The following is a 24,291-nucleotide window of genomic DNA, read 5'->3' as shown; positions in this document are numbered from 1 at the left end:
AACTACATTTAGAGAGCAATAATAATGTGAAATCACATATTTTTGAGGGATCAAATTTTCCTGGTTTGAGGAAAATGTATTTGTTCATTTGGATTTGATTTCATGGTGAAATAATTGTTTAGTAGAAATATATGTCAAAAGTTGCATTTCAATGGTGGTTATAAATTCATAGGTCTCCACATACCTTGAAATCTACGAATATTAACCCCTATGAAAATAAGTGATTTCACAGTATTACAGTTAACTGCCTACCATTAGCGATCAGCTGATCCGTTTCTTTACTCTGCGTTAGTTCCACAGGTCGCTTCTCTTCATCTTGTCCTTTTTTACCAAACGTTAGAGTCTGTAACTTTCTACGTCTGTAAAATAATGTAATAGTGCAATAAAACCATGATAGATTTATGTACATGTATGTAAAAAACGTAAATTTCAAATTTTAAATCTTTACTGCTGAACTTAAAATTTTAAAATAGTACACAATCCTTAAGAAAATAAAACTCTGTGGGGACAGCAGGACTTGTACTAGTATCCTCCAGTGAAAATCCTATTGATAAAAGTAATATTTCCTGCGTGCCTTGTAAAATTTGTCAAAAGTAATTCATCTCGCCAATGTATTTAACCCACCTGATGATGATAACGACGATTACAATGATGGCTATAATAATATAACCCCCTCCAGAGATGACACCTACCTGATGACGATGACGGTGATCACAATGACAGCTATAATAATATAACCACCTCTGGAGATGACCCCTACCTGATGATGATGATAAAGTTTACAATGACGGCTATAATAATATAACCCCCTCTGGAGATGAAACCTACCTGATGACGATGACGGTGATCACGATGATGGCTATAATAATATAACCACCTCTAGAGATGACACCTACCTGATGACGATGATAATGACTACGATGACAGCTGTAATAATATAACCACCTCTGGAGATGACACCTACCTGATGACAATGATAATGACTACGATGACAGCTGTAATAATATAACCACCTCTAGAGATGACCCCTACCTGATGACGATGACGGTGATTACGATGATGGCTATAATGACCAGTACTGCCACCACCCCTCCAATGACACTCCCCATCGATGTGTTGTCTGATAACTCCACCGGGACCAAATCTTTAAATTCGGATAAAATGTTTAATTATCATCATATGTCCTGACTGCACAAATCAATCAACACTTAGGCAATGTCTATAAAGGTAGATTATTCTAGAGTTCATAGTGAGCAGTTTATTTATTCTTTCACCACTACAACTCACCTATACACAGGTCCCCAGTAAATCCCTCCTCACACCCCCCAGTACAAAGCCCGGTCTCCTTATCACAGGGGGTCATACCGCGACACGCCCCACACTTACTGGAACAGTTCTCTCCAAACGTAAAGTCATCACAAGCTGCCAATTAAAAAAACAGAATCAACACCTCTCTAAGGGAAAAGCTCTTCAAGAGGTTCAGGAATTGAAATAGCAATTGTGAATATAAGAACTATTTTAATTCAAGCCTTTGAGGATTATAAAATTATAAATTATCTAAAGTAAATGAATTGAGCTTTGACTAAAAAATCCAGATGGCTTGGAATGAAATTACCTATAAGAAAGACAAAATTAAATTATTTCGTGAAAACTAAAATCTAAGAGTTACTCTGCTGTCATAACTTCAGATCAATAAAGCACAGAATCCCACACCACACCTACCACCACTGAAATGTTTGGATCCTTACCTTCCAGGCATTCGAACCCCTGCCAACCAGGCTTACATCCACCTGAGCACACCCCTGTCACAAAATGGCAGCTTCCTGTCATACATTGGCCACATGTCCTGCTACAGTTGGTCCCAAAATATCCAGCTTCACATTCTGTAAATGTCATGTTAAATATAGGATTTATCTTTCACAAAAAAAACAACATTGTAATGTGACAACAATAGGACATGAAAACATTAAATATAACAAGAAATCTGTGAGCCAATGCTCACTAGTAATACCCCCGCTCTGATGTAAATCAGGCTTGGGGTCAATTACTTTGAAATGTAATTAATTACTTTCAAATACATTGATAATTTTGTCAGTTACTTGCAATTACAATTACATTGATTTTTTAAAATGTAATTAATTACTTTCAATTACTTTGACAAATGTAATTAAATACATTTCAATTACTTGAGTTTTATTTAAAAAAAAAATTATTTAAATTTTCTATAGTGAACTTTTTTTTTCATTTTTTTGTTCTTTGGAATGAGAGGGGCTCACACCTGTACAAAATTAGACCTTTACCAAATGCCTTGGGCAGTGTGACACACTGTATAAACAATTTAAACAATTAAAATTATAAGACATTTAATTATTGTACAAACACAAGCCCATGCTACACCAGTATGGTGTATGGCAAGATCAATTTTGTTACTTTCTCAAATCCATATTTTTGAAAGAAATAGATATTTCTCACAAATCCATAATTTTCTATCTTAAAATGAATAGAATATAGGTAAATCTAAAAAGGGGTGTAGTTAGTCTAATAACTGTAAAAACATATTAACTATCTTAACAATCATTGTTATTTGCAATTGGCAATAGGTAGAATTGAAATTTTTAAAAGTGGGAATAGGTACTAAGTATAAACTTACCAGAATAAAAATTATGTATCAGTAAACAAAAATTTTATAGACTTTCATTTTGAAAAAAGTAATTGAAATGTAATTGAAAAGTAATTGAAAATACATGACATTTTTTGAAATGTATTTAAATACATTCAATTACTTGTAATTGAAGGCAAACTCAAATACAAATTACTTCCAATTACTTTGAAAAATGTAATTAATTACGTCCAAGTACAATTACTTTATTCAATTACCCCATCCCTGATGTAAATAAGCACTATCATATTAATATACATAAAATTCAATTACAGGCAGCTGCACAGAAAAATATGAAGATGACATGCAGATTAATTATATCAAAATTTATCCCACCGTATGGCATGCCTCAACAAAGAGTGTAATAAAATTTCAAGCATCTGCTATGAATAGTTAATGAGATAACTGCGACAAAGATTTGTTACGAATGAAACGGACAGACAAACAGGAAGTTGACATCGGATTTGAACAAAAATGTATCCCACCATATTTCATGCCTCAGGGGAGATTGTGTTAAAATTTCAAGCATCTACCATCAGTAGTTGCTTAGAAAACTACGACAAAAAAATTTGTTACGGACGGACAGACAGACGGACAGACACACAAGGGCAAAACAGTATACCCCCCTCTCCTTCGGAGCGGGGGTATAAATATAATGTTATACTAGTACTGACCTGTTTTACAGAGAATTCCTGTGTAGCCGTCCAGACATCCCCCCCCACACTGACCGGTCCGGAGGTCACATGGAGGTCGGCGACACGCCCCACAGGTCTCCAAACAATTCTCCCCATACTCTCCATCAGCACAGCCTACAAAACAAACCGTACATAAAACACAAACAATTCACACAAACCCTCCATCAGCACAGCCTACATAATAAACTGTACATAAACAACAAACCCACAAACAATTTCTCATTAGATCTGCATTTGTTCCCCTTACCTGTACCTCATATGATTCCCCACTTACCTGTTTACACAGTTTCCCCTTTCCTAAACCTCAATAAATCCCCACTTACATGTTTTACACAGTTTCCCCTTCTCTGTACCTCATTAAATCCCCCACTTACCAGTTTTACTTAGTTTCCCCTTCCTGTACCTCATTAAATCCCCCACTTACCAGTTTTACACAGTTTCCCCTTCCCTGTACCTCATTAAATCCCCCACTTACCAGTTTTACACAGTTTCCCCTTCCCTGTACCATATTAAATCCCCCACTTACCAGTTTTACACAGTTTTCCCTCCCTTGTACCTCATTAAATCCCCTACTTACCAGTTTTACACAGTTTCCCCTCCCTTGTTCCTCATTAAATCCCACCAATTACCAGTTTTACACAGTTTCATCTTCCTTGTACCACATTAAATCCCCCACTTACCAGTTTTACACAGTTTCCCCTTCTCTGTACCACATTAAATCCCCCACTTACCAGTTTTACACAGTTTCCCCTTCTCTGTACCTCATTAAATCCCCCACTTACCAGTTTTACACAGTTTCCCCTTCCCTGTACCACATTAAATCCCCCACTTACCAGTTTTACACAGTTTTCCCTCCCTTGTACCTCATTAAATCCCCCACTTACCAGTTTTACACAGTTTCCCCTTCTCTGTACCTCATTAAATCCCCGACTTACCAGTTTTACACAGTTTCCCCTTCTCTGTACCTCATTAAATCCCACATTTACCAGTTTTACACAGTTTCCCCTTCTCTGTACCTCATTAAATCCCCGACTTACCAGTTTTACACAGTTTCCCCTTCTCTGTACCTCATTAAATCCCACACTTACCAGTTTTACACAGTTTCCCCTCCCTTGTACCACATTGAATCCCCCACTTACCCGTTTTACATAGTTTCCCCTTCTCTGTACCTCATTAAATCCCCGACTTACCAGTTTTACACAGTTTCCCCTTCTCTGTACCTCATTAAATCCCACATTTACCAGTTTTACAGTTTCCCCTTCTCTGTACCTCATTAAATCCCCGACTTACCAGTTTTACACAGTTTCCCCTTCTCTGTACCTCATTAAATCCCACATTTACCAGTTTTACACAGTTTCCCCTTCTCTGTACCTCATTAAATCCCCGACTTACCAGTTTTACACAGTTTCCCCTTCTCTGTACCTCATTAAATCCCACACTTACCAGTTTTACACAGTTTCCCCTCCCTTGTACCACATTGAATCCCCCACTTACCCGTTTTACACAGTTTCCCCTTCTCTGTACCTCATTAAATCCCCACTTACCAGTTTTACACAGTTTCCCCTTCTCTGTACCTCATTAAATCCCACACTTACCAGTTTTACACAGTTTCCCCTTCTCTGTACCTAATTAAATCCCCGACTTACCAGTTTTACACAGTTTCCCCTTCTCTGTACCTCATTAAATCCCCGACTTACCAGTTTTACACAGTTTCCCCTTCACTGTACCGCATTAAATCCCACAGTTACCAGTTTTACACAGTTTCCCCTTCTCTGTACCTCATTAAATCCCACACTTACCAGTTTTACACAGTTTCCCCTTCTCTGTACCTCATTATATCCCCCACTTACCAGTTTTACACAGTTTCCCCTTCTCTCTGTACCTCATTAAATCCCCCACTTACCTGTTTTACACAGTTTCCCCTTCTTTGTACCTCATTAAATCCCCAACTTACCAGTTTTACAAAGTTTCCCCTTCTCTGTACCTCATTAAATCCCCCACTTGCCAGTTTTACACAGTTTCACATTCTTTGTACCTGATTAAATCACCGACTTACCAGTTTTACACAGTTTCCCCTTCTCTGTACCTCATTAAATCCCCCACTTACCAGTTTTACACAGTTTCCCCTTCTTTGTACCTCATTAAATCCCCCACTTACCAGTTTTACACAGTTTCCCCTTCTCTGTACCTCATTAAATCCCCCACTTACCAGTTTTACACAGTTTCCCCTTCTCTGTACCTCATTAAATCCCCCACTTACCAGTTTTACACAGTTTCCCCCTTCTCTGTACCCCATTAAATCCCACATTTACCAGTTTTACACAGTTTCCCCTTCTCTGTACCTCATTAAATCCCACATTTACCAGTTTTACACAGTTTCCCCTTCTCTGTACCCCATTAAATCCCCGACTTACCAGTTTTACACAGTTTCCCCTTCTCTGTACCCCATTAAATCCCACATTTACCAGTTTTACACAGTTTCCCCTTCTCTGTACCTCATTAAATCCCACATTTACCAGTTTTACACAGTTTCCCCTTCTCTGTACCTCATTAAATCCCCCACTTACCAGTTTTACACAGTTTCCCCTTCTCTGTACCTCATTAATTCCCCCACTTACCAGTTTTACACAGTTTCCCCTTCCAGCCTGCTGAACACTCTCCATCACAGTCCCCCGACTCAAAATCACACGGTCCCGATTTACAGTTTCCACACTTGGACACACAACCATCTCCATAGTTACCGGGCTCACAAGCTGTCGTGTAACAAGATGTGCATGATTGATAAAGATAGGTACTCAAAGATTACGAAGCTCACCTCGACGAATGTTATCAGTGTAAGTAATGCAAATCTCACATCATATTTTCTTATTATTAGTATTTATCCTGACAACAATATTCTTGCAAGTTGTGTCTAACCCCTTACATGGCATATACACATTTCTACACATGTGTAGTGTAAACAAATATTCATATCTTTGTTAATACTGCAGATATCAAGGACTTCAAGTTCATTGGGATTGATCTGTTCCCAAAAATTTAACCTGGTCTCTTGTTTGGAAAATATAGGTCAGATCCAGCATCCTAAGCAAGTCTGGTAGTGTCCATCCCTAGATGCATCATCCATGCAAGTTTGGTTCAGGTAGGGCTTATAGTTACTTGGGAAAAGACCTGCTTCTAAAACTTTAACCTGGGATGCCGCACTGATGCCAACACCAACGCCGGATGTATAGCATAAACTCATCTCGACTTCGTCGAAGTGAGCTATAAATGATACACAATAGACTTGACGAACATTTTATACATGCATTTCACAAGAACACATTTGAATATCCTTCTTGAATAACAGTACATTATACTCTGACATGTATAATTGATCTTCATAGAACAAAGTTATTCATCACTGATAAGTCTGAATTTCAGAGTGTCAATAAGGGAACACATTTCACAGCTTTGTGCATTCATGAAATACCAGAAAGGACTTTATGACTGACGTGTTTCACAGGTTGTACTGAGTCTAAGTGACTTACGTGTTTGACAGGTTGTATTGAGTCTAAGTGACTTACGTGTTTGACAGGTTGTATTGAGTCTAAGTGACTTACGTGTATGACAGGTTGTATTGAGTCTAAGTGACTTACGTGTTTGACAGGTTGTATTGAGTCAGTTTGGATGTGACTTACGTGTTTGACAGGTTGTATTGAGCCATCCAGGATGACATCCCAATGGACAAGTCCCTAGACGAGTACACGAGTCCTCATTCTTACAATGACACTCGAACTCACACATCTCACCAAACCTTCCAGAATCACAACCTACAACAATACATTACATACATACCAGTAAACATCTCCCTGAAGCTCCTGAAGTAAGCTTTTAACAATTATTACAATGATATAACCTATTTCTGCAATCTGAGTGACTTATACATGATCTTCATTATATGCACTGTATGTATAAGAAGAATATCATATGGTTAAAAATTTCATATGGTAAATATACTTTGGTTAATCTCATGGAATTGCATGTAAGACAATCAAATGGTTATTGTCTAAGTAAAATGTCATATGCCTATTAAAACCTCCCATTGGAATATCACATGACTCCCTAGCCTAAACTTACCTCTTAATGGAATATTACATGACCCGAAATATTCATTTTTTTCCATGAAGTTGGTGAAGCACCATGGTCCTTTGCCTTCCAATGCCTCACTTCTTATTTTGAAGTTCAGTGGATTTCGACAAACGGCACCAGGGATTGCCTGATCGGGAAAATCTGATGATTTCAATCCATACATTTTGATAAATATGGTGTTGTTCCATGGAACACATTTCTCTCCATCACCAGTTCTGTCTGTGTTCCCCTGATATCCATGAGCCTCCGACGAGTAACGGAAAACCGATACTGGCAAAACCAAATCAGGTATTAAATGAAAAATATAATTCAATTTTCCTTATTTTTGTCTCAAATTCAAAACCTACCTATTCAGAATAAATGTTTTGACTTTCTGCTGAATTGCTTAAGATACTTAAGTTCAATTTTTTTTTTTAATTACTCGCAAAATTACATAAGCAGATGAGAACAGCAACTTTCAGATTTACATTTGTTGTAACTGTTGTAAAAACAAAAAAAATAATATCTGTATTCACTTCCAATGTGTATCATATCTATGACATCTTGAAATTCTTTTTCTTATTATCATATAAAATACATCGCATGCCTATACATGCTAAGCAACTATGATTTTGAATGTTCAATATGCTAACAATTTCTTATGGAGTATTAATTTTTTAGGGGTGGGGATGGTACTTTTTTTCATGACTGTTTTTTCACTGGAATCACTATTGTCTTTTACTTACAGAGCTGACATCCAGGGCCGTAGCGGTTCTGTTTACATCCTGAGGGACAGGCCCCGGTGACTGGGTCACAGCTGCCCTCGGCACAATGACACAGAAACTTACAATGCCATCCAAATGTACCAGACTCACAAACAGGCACTGAAAAATAAAAAACAAAATTAACTTAAAAAATACAAGTTAATCTGACTTTGGAAAATTAGTTTTTAATCATGTTAATAGCTAACTTGTGAATTACAAGAGGCCCAGGGGCCTTGAATCGCTCTTCTGATAAATTGTACAACCTATCACTTGAATTTGAAGCCTCTAATCCTAAGTATCCTAAGACCCAAGTTGCATCAACTGACAAAGTTTGATGATTCTTAGCCAATTAGGACTGAAGATATTTCAATAAAGCTATAAAAAACCATGAGTAGGTCACAGTGACCTACTTTAAGATTGAATTTTTCCGAGGACTCAAGATGCATTAATAGACAAACTAAGATTGAAGATTCTAAGCCAATAAGTATTTGAGATATTCAAAAGAAGGTCACCTTAACCTACTTTTTGGTCTACATTGTTGGAAAACCCAAAATGCATCAACTGACAAAGTTTCATTATTCTAAGCCGATAAATACCTAAGATACTTAAATATATTAGCCATAAAATGTCTAACGTAGGTCATCGTGACCTACATTTTAGTTGACATTTTTCAGAGTCCCAAGATGCATCTGCTGACTAAGTTTGATAATTCTAAGCCAATAAATACCTGAGATATTCAAAAGTAGGTCACCGTGACCTACTTTTTGGTCGACATTCTCTGAAAACCCAAGAGGCATCAACTAACAAAGTTTGATGATTCTAAACTGATAAATACTAGAGATATTTGAATAAAGCCATAAAATGTCAAAAGTAGGTCACCGTGACCTACTTTTTTTTTCAACATTCTCCGAAAACCCAAGATGCATCAACTGAGAAAGTTTGATGATTCTAAGCCAATAAGTACCGGAGATACTGAAATATAGCCATAAAATGTCAAAAGTAGGTCATCATGACCTACATTTTGGTTGACAATTTTCAGAGTCCCAAGATGCATCTGCTGACCAAGTTTGATAATTCTAAGCCAATAAATACCTGAGATATTCAAACGTAGGTCACCGTAACCTACTTTTTGGTCGACATTCTCTGAAAACCCAAGAGGCATCAACTAACAAAGTTTGATGATTCTAAACCAATAAGCACTAGAGATACATAAATATAGCCATAAAATGTCAAAAGTAGGTCACCGTGACCTACTTTTTGGTCGACATTCTCCGAAAACCCAAGAGGCATCAACTAACAAAGTTTGATGATTCTAAGCAAATAAGTACCGGAGATACTTAAATATAGCCATAAAATGTCAAAAGTAGGTCACCATGACCTACTTTTTGGTCGTCACTCTCCGAAAACCCAAGATGCATCAACTCACAAAGTTTGATGATTTTAAGCCAATAAATACCAAAGATACTTAAATATAGCCATAAAATGTCGTAAGTAGGTCACCGTGACCTACATTTTGGTCGACATTTTTCAAAGTCCCAAGATGCATCTGCTGACTAAGTTTGATGATCATAGGTCTGAAGGTAATCAAAATATGCCTTTTAAACAATTTGAAAACAAATGCCTGCAAATTTCTAAAAGTAGGCACAGTGACCTATTTTCTCATAAAAATGTTTTAAGATCCCAAGATGCAGCAACTTACAAGATTTGATGATTCTAACCCTCTCAGTGTCTGAAATAATGGGATTAAATGTTTTAAAAAGGATAAGTTATAAAGTTCAAAAAGTAGGTCACAGTGACCTACTTTTAAGTTGACGTTGTTCAAGGACCCAAGATGCATCAACTGACAAAGTTTGATGATCATAGGCCTTAAAGTGTCCAAAATATGCCTTCAAATCAATTTGAAAACAAATGCCCGCAAAATTAAAAAAGTAGGTCACCGTGACCTACTTTTGAATTAACATGATGTGAAGTCCTAAGATGCATCAACTTGCAAGATTTGATGATCCTAGTCCTTATAGTAAGCAAAATATAAACATTTTTATTAATTGTAAATTTAGGTCAACTTTGAAGTGACCTTGAGACCACGCCCTTTGCCCCAGGGTCATGCCTTGAACAATTTTTTATCTTCAACATATCCTGATCCTTGTATGTAAGTTTGGTGAAAATCTGCCTGGTGGTTCTGGAGAAGAAGATTTTTTAGCAACCAGTACTTTTGGTTTTGTTTTCCTGATTATCTCCCCTTGTTTTAGGGTCCCAACCCTTATTTTAGTATTAATGGTAGCCCTTGGGGCAAGGATACCCTGTGACAAATTTGACACTGATTGGCCAAGGGGTTCTTGAGTTATGGCCCATATTCTAAAAAGTTAACGCACACCGCACAAATGGCCATAGCATTAGCTCTTTGAGCCTTTGGCTCAGAAGAGCTAAAAATGCTTACTGGAAAGATTATTTTAAGCTACACCTTTGTGTCATCTGAGTCAAAATTACAATATTATAAGCAACTAGATGCTGTCATGAGACAGTAATACCCGCACTAAGGTGTTTGCCTCTAAATGCACACTTCTTCATATTGGGCTTTACCAAGGAAAAAGCAGGGGCGGATCCAGCAATTTTTGAAAGGGGGGGTTCCAGGGTTATGCCCCTCTAACCCCCCCAATACATACTCTCAAGCAAAGATTCACAGACTTGTATGGAAAGATCTAAGGTTGTGGTAAATACTATCTATGTTTTATGTCTTTCAAAAAAAACGCGTACCCCCATTCCGAACAAAATAAAAACAAAGCAAAAAAAAAAAATCAAAAATTACGGAAGCCTTAAAATTGAATGGATTCGTTTCACTGTTGAAGATTATAAAGAATTTTCTTTAAGAATTTGAAAAACCTTTTTGGGGTGGGGTGCGGGTGGGCTTTAAAACAAAGAGTTACATGTTAGTTCGTTCAATTGATCAAGATATGATAAAAACGGTACATATTTAGCAAACACAGCCAAAGATCGCGGGAATCTAATATCAAATGCAACCATTCTCTCATAAAAAATATAATAGAGAAGGTGATTGGAGGAAACTAAATGTGTGAGAATCTATCTATTCAATAAATAAGACTTATAAATATATAATCTAAGAAAACTTTTTATCCTCTCTCTCTCTCCACTTGGCAAAAAATAAAGGGGGGGTTCCAACCCCCGGACCCCCCCCCCTCTGGATCCGCAAATGAAAAGTCAATATAATTCAATAATTTACATAATACATGTATTCATCAAATTTAGCATAATATGCTCAGGTGACCATGTAGCTGCAGATCTGGTTTTATATATTTGTCTTTGATCATAACGCTACAGATCCCCATATGCAAAAAAGGTGCAATTTACGCGCAATATTTTTTGAGCACTTTTGGGCAGAATTTCTCCACTTTCTAGCATTAGGCAATCAACTACCTTTCACTCCCTAATTTTAGACACATTCTCTGGCCAATATGTATATTTTGTCCACCTCCCAGTCATTTATAGTAATCTCTACAGGCAATAAACTCGCTTGATGTGAATTTTCAGCAATCTAACAAATAATTTTAATCAAGCGAGTTTATCTCGAGTAGAGACGACTATAAAGTGTTGGGAGATGTATAAAATACACAGATTGATTAAATAATGTGCCTAGAATTAGGGAGTGAAAGGTAGTAAATTGACCGATGCTGGAAAGTGGAGAAATTCTCCCCAGAAGTGCGCAAAAAATATTGCGCCGTAAATTGCACCTTTTTTGCATTACAGGATCTGCAGTCAAAGACTAATATATAAAACCATAACGCTACAGACCTGCAGCTAGTGACCATGTGACCCATGGGCCTCCATTTTATAGGTATTTCATATTCTTAATTCATTACCAGTCGGAAATTAAACTACAGAATTAAATTAATGATGTAAATTAGGTTTGATAAAAGGGGGGGGGGGGGATTTTTGGCACATAATTGGAACTTTTTAAATCTATTTTCTCATATAGATTAACAACAAATAATATTATTCAAATTAGTATAAAGCGTTTTTGATGATTTTTTCAATATGTGCAAAGTTTATTTATATTTGATTAGGCAGAAACTTCTTGAAAGCTGCCATATACACAATCAATTTAATAGTCAACCCCCACCCGTCTCCCATCAACACACACACACAAACACACCTTATTTGTCTGTTTTTGCAAATAGGCCTAGATTGCAAAGCTAAAATAAAACATCTTTTGTAAATGATAATTTTCAATTTGTTCTTGCACTATACATGTATCTGAACACCTGCATCACATTGGGCTTGCGTCACGTACCCAACTTAAGTACTAGTTTTACCATTGGCATTATCATTTTAGATTTCACTGCACGTGCAGTAGGATACTAGTGTGCATATTTGCATATATGTCGGTAGGAATTATTTCATTTTGTGTTTTAACTGGATTATATTTCATGAAGATGACAGGGCCTAAATAATAACAATCGGTAAGTACAAGTTTTGGTATAGATTTGGGTAAAATAGTCTGAAATGCAAACGGTTAGGTTAAAGTTTAAAGGATCAAAGGTCATCCGATGCTACAATAGACGAATTTCACATTCTGAAGAGTTATCCCCCGTTATCAACGTTACATTCAGTTACAAGATCCAGAATTTTTTTTTCTTGGAGGGACGGGGGGGGGGGGGGGGGGGGAGGGGTAGGGGGGGGGGTTCCAGACCAGAATTTCCTGAGAAGCAAGAAATAAAAAGAAATTATGGTTTGGTCTGTTTTCTTGGGTGGAGGGACACTTACGGCATCCAAAGTCATTTTTTATTTCCTCCAGTACATATTATAGTCCTGCAAATTCCGGGGGAAAGGGAGGGGGGGGGTGTTGAGGGGGCGATCTCCCAATCCATTTCCCTGTCCCTGTAATGACAAATGATCATGTGACTCCTAAATAGTAGGAAACTTTATCCATTTGACTATACATAATATTGTGTTATTATGTTATGTAAATTTAATGGTATAAAGGTTATGAACCCCTAGAGGTCATCCCCACTCTCCTAATGAGCTGGAAATGTTCACAATATGACTGCAGTAAATTAAATAAAAGCGCATCAATGATAAGATTACTTGACATTTTATTCATGAATTTGTGTCAACATATCTTCCTAGAATTAGGAATGAGAATCATTCAGAGATGGACCACATTAAACTATTTGTATAAACATTTTTTTTTTTTGCATACATGAACAAACAGGGGTCTGGGAAGGGGTGAGGGGAAGGATCGGGTTAATATTTCTTTACGTCTTAATGGTTGAAAACTCCTAAAATGAATGTTGACCTCAAATCTAACTTGTCCTCATTATTTTTCAAATGGTGGTGTCTCCATATGAGTGAAAAATTCCTGAGAGGGATGTTTAACAACAAACAAAATGACATAAGAACACAATATTAATTTGCGTTAAGAAATATGCAGGGGATTTTTTCCATCATAAATCTTCTTCTCAAGAACAGTAAGGGCATTATTGTCCCCCATTTTGGGGAAAGGGAGGGGACATTAAATCTCATTTGTCTGTCAGTCTGTCCATCTTATTGACAGCTAGTATGTGCATCTGTCACAATAAATTTAACCTTGGTCATAACTTTTGAATGATAAGAGATAGTGCTTTCATATTTCACATGCACATTACCACAAAACTTTCTAAATATACTATGATTTTTTAACCCAAGTGAGACCTTGACCTTAAAGTTTTACCTACTTTCCAAAAAATAACATTTTAAATTGATCATTTTGAAAGAGAAAAGAAAGGGCATTCAAATTATACATGTTTATTACATGTGAAAAGACTTTTCTAAATATATCATGACTTTTGACTCTATGACCTTGACCTAGAAGTTTAACCTACTTTTCAAAAATATTATATTGTATATACAACTTTTGATTCAAAAGAGATAGGACTTTCATATTTGACATGTACATTACCTGCAACAAAATGTTTCAGAGCATGCTATGATTTTTCCCCTTTGACCCAATTTTCAAAAATTGATATATGATAGGGGTGCATATTTGACACACAATCTGCCATAAATTATGGTATCTCATTCACTAAAACACAGAAAGCAGAGGACCACAATTCTTTGAATTTGCTTGTATAATCTTGATAGATGGAAACATGCTCATATAATGTAGATTCAAGTTTTTTATGCCACACCATGATTAGGAATACATGTATAGTTTTTGTCATGTCCGTCCTCCACCCTTCCATCTGTCTTTCCATCGGGCTCAAAGAAACTTTCTAGATATTTTTATCAAAGTTCATATGTTGATGCATACTGAAGTAAATATCCAACTGCAGCAATATTTTTTGACTTTGACTTTTCCTTTGACCTTCACATAACTTTTCTTTAAATTAGTGTTTAGCTTTATTTCAAAGAAACCATTCAAGTTGTGTAATGAAACTTCACATGATGATACATACTGATGTAAGCTTTACGATGCTTCACACTTTTTTACCTTGACCTTTCCTGTGACCTTGACCTTACTTTTCTAAAATTAATTTCTAGACCAGTTTTGAATAAACAATTCAAGATATATTTATCAAACGTCATATGCTGATACAAACTGCTAAGAGCTATTAATACGTCAACATATTTTGACCTTGAATTTTCCTTTGACCTTGACCTCACTTTTTAAAATATCATTTTTCGACACCATTACAGTGGACCTTCAGATATCCGGACGCCAGATATCCAGATGCATCAGTATCCGGACGATTTTTCATTGGAACGAAATTTTTAAATGCTATTTTGTCTTGTTTAACTGGTGATTCAGATATCCGGATGCTTCACATATCCGGACAAATGGACTGGGAACCAAAGCGTCCGGATAAATGAGGGTCCACTGTACTCCCCCCGGGGCAAAATCAACATTCTAAAACCTTACTGCACATCTACATGACACCACCAACCATCTCCCAAAAGATGATTAGGCTACTTTGTAAAATGTAAGAGGAGTTCAGGGAAGACGGGGCTTTTTGCATAAAAAACATCATTTTTCGACCCCCATTTGACTCCCCGGGGCAAAATCAAAATTCTGAAACCTTACTGCACATCTACATGACACCACCAACCATCTCCCAAAAGATGATTAGGCTACTGTGTAAAATGTAAGAGGAGTTCAGGGAAGACAGGGCTTTTTGCATAAAAAACATCATTTTTCGACCCCCATTTGACCCCCTGGGGCAAAATCAAAATTCCAAAACCTTACTGCACATCTACAGGACACCACCAACCATCTCCCAAACGATGATTAGGCTACTGTGTAAAATGTAAGAGGAGTTCAGGGAAGACGGTGCTTTTTGCATAAAAAACATCATTTTTCGACCCCCATTGACTCCCCGGGGCAAAATCAACATTCCGAAACCTTACTGCACATCTACATGACACCACCAACCATCTCCCAAAAGATGATTAGGCTACTGTGTAAAATGTAAGAGGAGTTCAGGGAAGACGGGGCTTTTTGCATAAAAAACGTCATTTTTCGACCCCCATTTGACCCCCCGGGGCAAAATCAAAATTCCGAAACCTTACTGCACATCTACATGACACCACCAACCATCTCCCAAAAGATGATTAGGCTACTGTGTAAAATGTAAGAGGAGTTCAGGGAAGACGGGGCTTTTTGCATAAAAAACATCATTTTTCGACCCCCATTTGACCCCCCAGGGCAAAATCAAAATTTCGAAACCTTACTGCACATCTACATGACACCACCAACCATCTCCCAAAAGATGATTAGGCTACTGTGTAAAATGTAAGAGGAGTTCAAGGAAGAAAGTGTGACAGACGGACGGACGGACGGACGGACGGACGGACGGACGGACATGAGTAACAACAATATACCCGAACTTTCTTAGAGAAAGTGCGGGTATAATAACTAAGATTCATAAAAAAATTCTCCTACATATAATGACCAAGTATAAGTACAGTAAAGTACTAAGCAGTAATCATCATGATCATGATTGTATCAAGTGCTGTCTATTTCATATCTTTTTGAATGCCCGCCTTGGTATGATTTAAGCAAGATAACTTTGGTTTTTTTTTTTTTTGGCTAATCATGCTAATTGCTATAAATTGGTGTTAAAAATATGTTTGAATGAGGTTTGGTCATTTGTAAGTGTAGCGATGGAAAAACATTTACAATATTTCAGATAGCTTTTCTCAGCTTAACATGCATAAGGTGATGGTACTTTAGAGCTTGGGGATACCTGATGGAACATTCTATCATTAAAATGATATTGTCCTACTGATAGAATAACGATAGAATTCATTTGATGTTTTGGAAATTTAGCAAGGGAAAAACATAGGTAATCAGAGATTACAGAGCTCACCTCAACGAATGTTGTCTTTAAGTAAGGCAAAGTCACACAATTAACCAACAAAAAGTATACATTCCAAGAATGAAAATATTTTTAAAAGCAATTTTGATCTGATACTTTGAAATAGACCTACATAAAAAATTTAAACTATTCTTCTTCGTGAAAATGTAATGAAAATCCAGCATCTGAAGCAAATTTGAGAGTTTTCATCTCTTGATGCAGCATTTGTGCAAGTTTGTTTTATACAATGTTATATAAGCCTTATTGTTTTTGGTAATAGACCTGCAACCATAACTTTTACCTTGTCTATTATCTGAAAAATGTATGTCCAATACAGCATCCGAAGCAAGTCCATTAGTGTGCATCCTTAGACAGTCAAGGGCATCATGGAAACAAGTTATTTTTTAAATGATTTGTTTAAGTTATGAAATGTCAACATTTTGGGTTATCTTTCCCTGATTATGCTTTTCTTCAGTAACTTATTCCAGTTATTGATACTTTACTACTCATTATTGTGAAGCTACTGGCATCTGAAAGGCTTTAGTCATGCTGTGCTTGGATTATTAAGTACTGGTAGATGGTTCATGAGAGGAAAAAAGAATCTATCTTTACAATCTAGCACATTGAAATTGCACAAATCATAACTTATTTCTGTTATTTCATCCTTAACCCACCTCATTTTAGAGCTCTTGCACAAAAATATACAGCTTTGCACAAAAAATGCAAGACTGAGAGATTGGTGAGCAATGTCCAAAGATTATTAGAAAATTAGTCTCAGTGTTGGCAAAATTGGCGGAAGAGGTGTAATTGACCCCTGAAATGTTTATGAAATGGAATCATTTTTCCTTTTAAAAAAATCATGATATTTTATACATATCATTGTATCTGCTTAGGAGATATTAAGTTTGTTGAGTTTTATTAAAAGAAGTACATATATTTACAACTTTCTCAGCCTTACATCATCTTTAATCAGCAGAGAACTCAACATATTGATGTTTCTTGACAAAAGTGATAGACATTCTACTTTTTAAGAGTTAACTCAAATGAGTTACTTCTTTGTATAGTCATAAATAAGTGAAGTAACCTGTACAAGTTATTTTAAAAAATAACTTCATTCCATGATGCCCCTGACTGTTAGATGTATCATCCATGCAAGTTTGCTCATTATAAGAGCTCATAGTTTATTGGAAATGAAACATGCATCAAAACTAACATTTTCACTCATCCACAAAAAGTAGGTCAGATTCAGCATCCAAAGCAAGCCTGGAAGTATGCATCCTTAGATGTATCATCTATGCAAGACTGGTCATTAAAGAACTCATAGTTCCTTGGAAATGAAACCTGCACCAAAAACTTTTAACTATTCACTCAACCGGAAAATGTAGGTCAGATGGTAGTGTGCATCCTTCGCATCCGAAGCAAATGAAACCTGCACCAAAAACTTTAACCTGTTCACTCAACCGTGTGCATCCGAAGCAAGCCCGGTTACTTCCATCCTTAGATGTATCATCCATGCAAGTTTGGTCAACATAGGGCTTATAGTTACTTGGAAATGAAACCTGCACCAAAAACTTTAACCTAATCACTCAACCGGAAAATGTAGGTCAGATTCAGCATCCGAAGCAAGCCCGGTAGTATGCATCCTTAGATGTATCATCCATGCAAGTTTGGTCAACATAGGGCTTATAGTTACTTGGAAATGAAACCTGCACCAAAAACTTTAACCTGTTCACTCAACCGGAAAATGTAGGTCAGATTCAGCATCCGAAGCAAGCCCGGTGTCATATGCATCCTTAGATGTATCATCCATGCAAGTTTGGTCAACATAGGGCTTATAGTTACTTGGAAATGAAACCTGCACCAAAAACAGATTTAACCTAATCACTCAATGCAAGTTTGGTCAACATAGGGCTTATAGTTACTTGGAAATGAAACTTGCACCAAAAACTTTAACCTGTCACTCAACCGGAAAATGTAGGTCAGATGCAGCATCCGAAGCAAGCCCGGTAGTATGCATCCTTAGATGCATCATCCATGCAAGTTTGGTCAACATAGGGCTTATATTTACTTTTAAATGAAACCTGCACCAAAAACTTTAACCTAATCACTCAACTGGAAAATGTAGGTCAGATTCAGCATCCGAAGCAAGCCCGGTCATGTGCATCCTTAGATGTATCATCCCATGCAAGTTTGGTCAACATAGGGCTTATAAGTTACTTGGAAATGAAACCTACACCAAAAAATTTAACCTGTTCACTCAACCGGAAAATGTAGGTCAGATTCAGCATCCGAAGCAAGCCCGGTCATATGCATCCTTAGATGTATCATCCATGCAAGTTTCGTCGAAGCATAGGGCTTATAGTTACTTGGAAATGAAACCTGCACCAAAAACTTTAACCTGTTCACTCAACCGGAAAATGTAGGTCAGATTCAGCATCCGAAGCAAGACCTGATAGTATGCATCCTTAGATGTATCATCCATGCAAGTTTGGTCAAACATGGGCTTATAGTTACTTGGAAATGAAACTTGCACCAAAAACTTTAACCTGTTCACTCGACCGGAAAATGTAGGTCAGATTCAGCATCCGAAGCAAGCCCGGTAGTATGCATCCTTAGATGTATCATCCATGCAAGTTTGGTCAACTTATAGTTACTTGGAAATGAAACCTGCACCAAAAACTTTAACCTTGGAAATGAAACCTACACAAAAACTTTAACCTGTTCACTCAACCGGAAAATGTAGGTCAGATTGAGCATCCGAAGACAAGCCCGGTAGTATGCATCCTTAGATGTATCATCCATGCAAGTTTGGTCAACATAGGGCTTATAGTTACTTGGAAATGAAACCTACACCAAAAACTTTAACCTGTTCACTCAACCGGAAAATGTAGGTCAGATTCAGCATCCGAAGCAAAGCCCGGTGGTATGCATCCTTAGATGTATCATCCATGCAAGTTTGGTCAACATAGGGCTGATAGTTACTTGGAAATGAAACCCACACCAAAAACTGCACCAAAAATGTTAACCTGCTCCAAAAACATTAACCTGGTAATTCCTTTGCTGAAATTGCAGCATCTGAAACTCTGTCTGGTACAATAAAACACACTGAAACCATTTTCCATGCATGTCTAATCAGTATAGGACACAGAAGTAATTAAAAAGAAAACTGCTCCAAAAAACTTAACCTTTAACCTGGGACGCCGACACCGACGCCGAGAACACCGAGGGTATCACATAACCTCCCCCCAACTTCGTTGAGGTGAGCTAAAAATGGCTGAAAACTCTAACTCATTGCATTAGCAACAGACAATCCTGAAAATTCTAAACATGGCATGTAAATTTCAAGGGATAAACGAAAACCCTGGGGAAAATGTTAAATTTTCATCTTTATAGCGAGCTCAATAGACTAAAGTGTGAGAACAGAGGAAATTCTGAATGAAATCTGTACATAGGTCTTTCGACAAAAATTGCCCAGGGTTTGACACTAACATTTTTAGGCGTTGGTCCAGCGGGACTAGTGGTTCTTTACTTTTATCAGTCTGCGGACAATTTTATGAGTCCGTCAAAAATATAAATAAATAAAATTAACATTGCAATGTACTTTTTATACTTTTATAAAATAAACAAAGCATTTACATGAAATATTTTACACCATGATTCGTTGAAATTGCACGATCAGGAACTACGATCATTACATCATCCAAATGTCGAACATCTTTCTTTATCATATGTGATACTAAATCATGATCGCTAAAATGTTTAATTTCATACAAATGAGTCCTAAAATTACACGCCAAATTGACTCAGAATTAAATAACTTTCCGCCAAGAAGTTAGAAAGCTAATTTAAAAATACATATGGGGTTTTCCAGTGAAAGTTGTCGAGAACATCGGTAATTTTTTTTCTCCCAAAAAACTTTTTTAGTCCATTAGGACTAATTAACCACAACTTTTATTAGTCCGAATGAAAAATTATTAGTCTTAGACTTACGGACTAACGTTAATGTCGAACCCTGTTGCCTTAGGTCTATAGTTTTAACTAGACACTCTGCTGTTTCCATAAACCCTGACGAGCTCTCGTGTGATGTCACAGTCTAGATGTCTTGTGCGATTTGACATTTGAAGTGGCGGATCAACGTTTCAAGTATATTTTTGAAGTTGCAACTAATTGCGTTCGCCCCAACTGTCACACCGTAACACATATTATGTGCCCCATATTATGTATTATTTTTTGGGAGAAAAGGCATAAACCATGTGTAAACAACCTCAGAAAGATTTGTTTTTATGAATTTTGTAGTATTTTCAGCTTAACCCATTTCGAATTCTTTAAAATCATTTCGGAGCGGGTATGCTCCGATTTGCTCACTGAAAGTGTATGGGAAGTATTCTAACTGCGGTGAAGGTTTGTTCCCATACACACTTAAATTATTCGTACGAAGGAAAACCATCGGTTCACAATCTCGATCTCGGAGAACTTTCGTCTGGTGTCAGTTCCTTGGCAAACCGACCCATCCGATATTCAGATTAAATAAACTATCAAATTTGTTACTTACCAGAAGATAAGAAGGATATATGGGCAAAAATTATTAAGATATTGATATACCACTTCTTATTCATTATTATACAAAAGCCATTCTTAGTCTCAATTTACAGGAAGTACAATTGCGCCATCTATCAAATTTAGATAAGTTGTTCCAAGAAAAACTCTATTTTTTTCTCTAAAGATTGCTCATTTCTTTGAAGTACAAAAATGACTCACTTATTTAATTAGATAACAAGAGAAGTAAAATATCATAATAAGTTCAAGAGGTAAACAGAACATTAAAAGGAAGAAAGAAACGCTTTCCTTTTTTGCATGTTTAGTACATCACAACATTCATGAAGTTTGTATTTAACATTTATCATGAGATTTGTTCGCTCAAAAAAAAAAAACTAGACACTAAGATTCTCTTAGATAATTCATTCTTAGATCCATCGATCTTTTTTATTGATAAGAATATATTCATTATAAAAATGAGATAGCATCGAGTGGTAAATACTTTCTTTAGAGAATTTCAATTTTAAAACCCCCAGACCTCACCGTAGATGGGACATACTAAAACAAGTCCCACGGGGAAAATAAGTCCCACATGAGTCCCACAGAAAAATAATGAGTCCCACCAGTAAATATGATATTTTATTAATATTTAACAACATATTTTTATAGAGTATCATTGTTTAGATATATTTTGAATAAAATTTTGTCACAAAAATGTTTTAGAAGCCGGTTACAACGATTAGTTACAAAAACAAAGAACGATAACTCCTATATCCTCATATAACTATAGTGTTTCCTAATCCCAACAATAATGATAACACTTAATATTTTAGTAGTTTTTGAAAACAAATATTAATAGATATTATAATTTTATTATTAAATTAATTATATTTTAGAAAGTCAGGAAGTTCTAAGATGTTTTCTAAAGATTGTGTATAATCTAAGAGCAATAACTCTTACATCTGCCTCAAGTATCGAAGTAACAAGCCATCCAAATTCTAATTTTAAAGATTTTATGAAACTTTCACAATGTTCCTTGGTTTAAATGCCTTCTGTAGCAGTTCTAACAACTGAAAACCTACTACCAAAAATAGACATTTTCAATAATTTTTTTTTTTTTTATAAATTTAACAATTTTATAATATCAAAACTTGGGAAATTCAATGAATTTTTACAATGCTAGTCTTGTATTTATCAAGCATATGAGAAAGAGATTTTTAATTGATATGTGCAATTTACTAGCTCAATAATCTAAAGCCATTCTTTCTTTGAAAATTATGACTATACAGTCCTAGGAAATTATATAGACCTACAAAGCTAAAAGTATTGTTTTAAAGATATAGAAAGTGAACTACTTTACTCATTCATAACAATTCAATGAAATTGGAAGTGATTTATATCGGACAAAAGTGATAAACTAGTATTTTAATAATATTTTAATTTATCTAGATTAAATTAAACTTTTATAATACTCTGTATTTTATAAAATACAGAGTATTATAAAAGTTTAATGTAATTTAAATAAATTAAAATATCATTAAAATACTAGTTTATCACTTTTGTAATAACAATTCAGTGAAATGAGGAATCAAACTGCAAAAATCAAAATTCCAGTTGATTGAGTTGAGATATAGCTGTGTTATGAAAAACTTTCAGTTAATTAGAGAATTAGTACTCAGATGCATGGGCTTGTATTCAGGTATCCTGGAAATATATTTGATGAATATGATGAACTTGTGGAAAATAAACATGTTAATTATAATCTAAATTTTTATCTTAATTTACATGATGAATAATAAACACATTTTTTAAATAAAGAAAATGGATAGGTAACAGCTACTTCTCTGCATGATATTTGTTCTACAAATTAATACAAAACTTCAATGGTTGTGCCTTTAATACTATTATTTGGAATCTTTTCATACAAGTCAAGAATTTACAATACAGTTAATGCTTTCTTAATTAGTCTTATTCTAAATCATAATTCTTATAATTTAAATTTCAAAGAATGTTTTATTTATAAAATCAAATAGGAAAATATTTGATTAATCACCTTATTTGTCATACATAATAGTAGCTGAAATTTCAATAATTCTATTTCTACATTTAATTAAATATTTTATTTGAAATCCAAATGGTGTAACCTAGCCCCAGCCTTGTTCAAAAGTTATTGTAATAGGTATACAAACAACAGGGAGATTGAAAGGTGTGAATAACATCCCCAAGGTGTTGTTTACAGTTATACCAGGGACGTACCTCCACAGGTGTCTGTGTATATACACAATAAACATTGGTGTCAGTTACCAAGTTGTTGTCAAATAACATAAAAACACAGTAAAACTATTTTAGTTTGTAAGAAACAAAGTAATTATATAAAATCATTATAATAAAATAAAACATACTTTTAGTTGTATATAATGTAATTGGAAGAATATTTTCAAACGAAACTTAAAAATTCAAGTAAAACAGAAGAACAAATTTAATTCAGAAATAACACCATATTAAATTAACTTCCTTATTAAAAAAATATTTTACAAATATCTTTTTTTTTTTTCAGAAAAAAAGTTACATGTAGCTATCAGCAGTAATTAAACATTTTCAGTATAGTTCTTGGTCATTGTTTACATTTGAACAGAGTTATCGTTCTTGACTGTGGTCTGAAATTTACAATCGTCTATTTAACACACTTAAAACATTTTATCAAATCTTTTTTTGATATATGGTCATATAAATAAAATATTCTTTCAAAATAACCCTTTATTGTATGTAATTATTGGCTCTTTTGCTGTGGGACTCACGTAGGACTCATGTGGGACTTATTTTCTCCGTGGGACTTGTTTTGGTATCAGCGCCGTAGATAAACAAATGGATGACCAAATCTCTTGACCCACTTTGTTTAATATGGTATCTAAAGGTATGTCAGTAGTGTTTAAACTGTAATTTAATCACAAAGAAATGTAATGTATTGTTGAAAAACATTTAGATGAATATTTAATCTTTAACTGAAAGTTTGTTCCTTTAGGTGTCATTGTACGTCGTCATTAATTAAAGTTCAAGTAAAGCCTGTACATATGGAGCACACCTTGTGTCTTTTATAACAAATTTAAATCACATATAGTTCGACCTGATTAAAATCAAGTTGTGCCAATCTATCCCCCTATCACCTGCATATTATTCAATAC

General features: G+C 35.5%; 1 protein-coding gene across 1 annotated transcript in view; it reads right to left on the bottom strand.

Moving 5' to 3' along the window:
• The window catches only part of LOC134228718 (receptor-type tyrosine-protein phosphatase kappa-like), a gene marked incomplete at its 3' end in the record, with an annotated part of 36,810 nt that extends 15,552 nt beyond the window's left edge, over nucleotides 1–21,258 (bottom strand). Inside the window, exons 1-10 of the mRNA XM_062710404.1 lie at nucleotides 21,126–21,258; nucleotides 8,208–8,345; nucleotides 7,471–7,752; nucleotides 7,032–7,163; nucleotides 5,973–6,107; nucleotides 3,334–3,468; nucleotides 1,749–1,883; nucleotides 1,288–1,422; nucleotides 1,033–1,144; nucleotides 253–359 (exon numbers count right to left, since the gene is read on the bottom strand). Coding sequence (XP_062566388.1) covers nucleotides 253–359; nucleotides 1,033–1,144; nucleotides 1,288–1,422; nucleotides 1,749–1,883; nucleotides 3,334–3,468; nucleotides 5,973–6,107; nucleotides 7,032–7,163; nucleotides 7,471–7,752; nucleotides 8,208–8,345; nucleotides 21,126–21,189 — 1,375 coding nt within the window. The remainder of the gene's footprint in view (nucleotides 1–252; nucleotides 360–1,032; nucleotides 1,145–1,287; nucleotides 1,423–1,748; nucleotides 1,884–3,333; nucleotides 3,469–5,972; nucleotides 6,108–7,031; nucleotides 7,164–7,470; nucleotides 7,753–8,207; nucleotides 8,346–21,125) is intronic.
• Nucleotides 21,259–24,291: the final 3,033 nt, after the last annotated feature.

This window comes from Saccostrea cucullata, unplaced genomic scaffold (genome assembly GCF_032062105.1).
Source record: "Saccostrea cucullata isolate Sc308-1 unplaced genomic scaffold, CSIRO_AGI_Scuc_v1 ctg5308, whole genome shotgun sequence".
Classification (NCBI taxonomy): Eukaryota; Metazoa; Mollusca; class Bivalvia; order Ostreida; family Ostreidae; genus Saccostrea; species Saccostrea cuccullata.
Note: the sequence above shows the minus strand (reverse complement) of the source record. Positions and strands in the feature narration are given on the sequence as shown.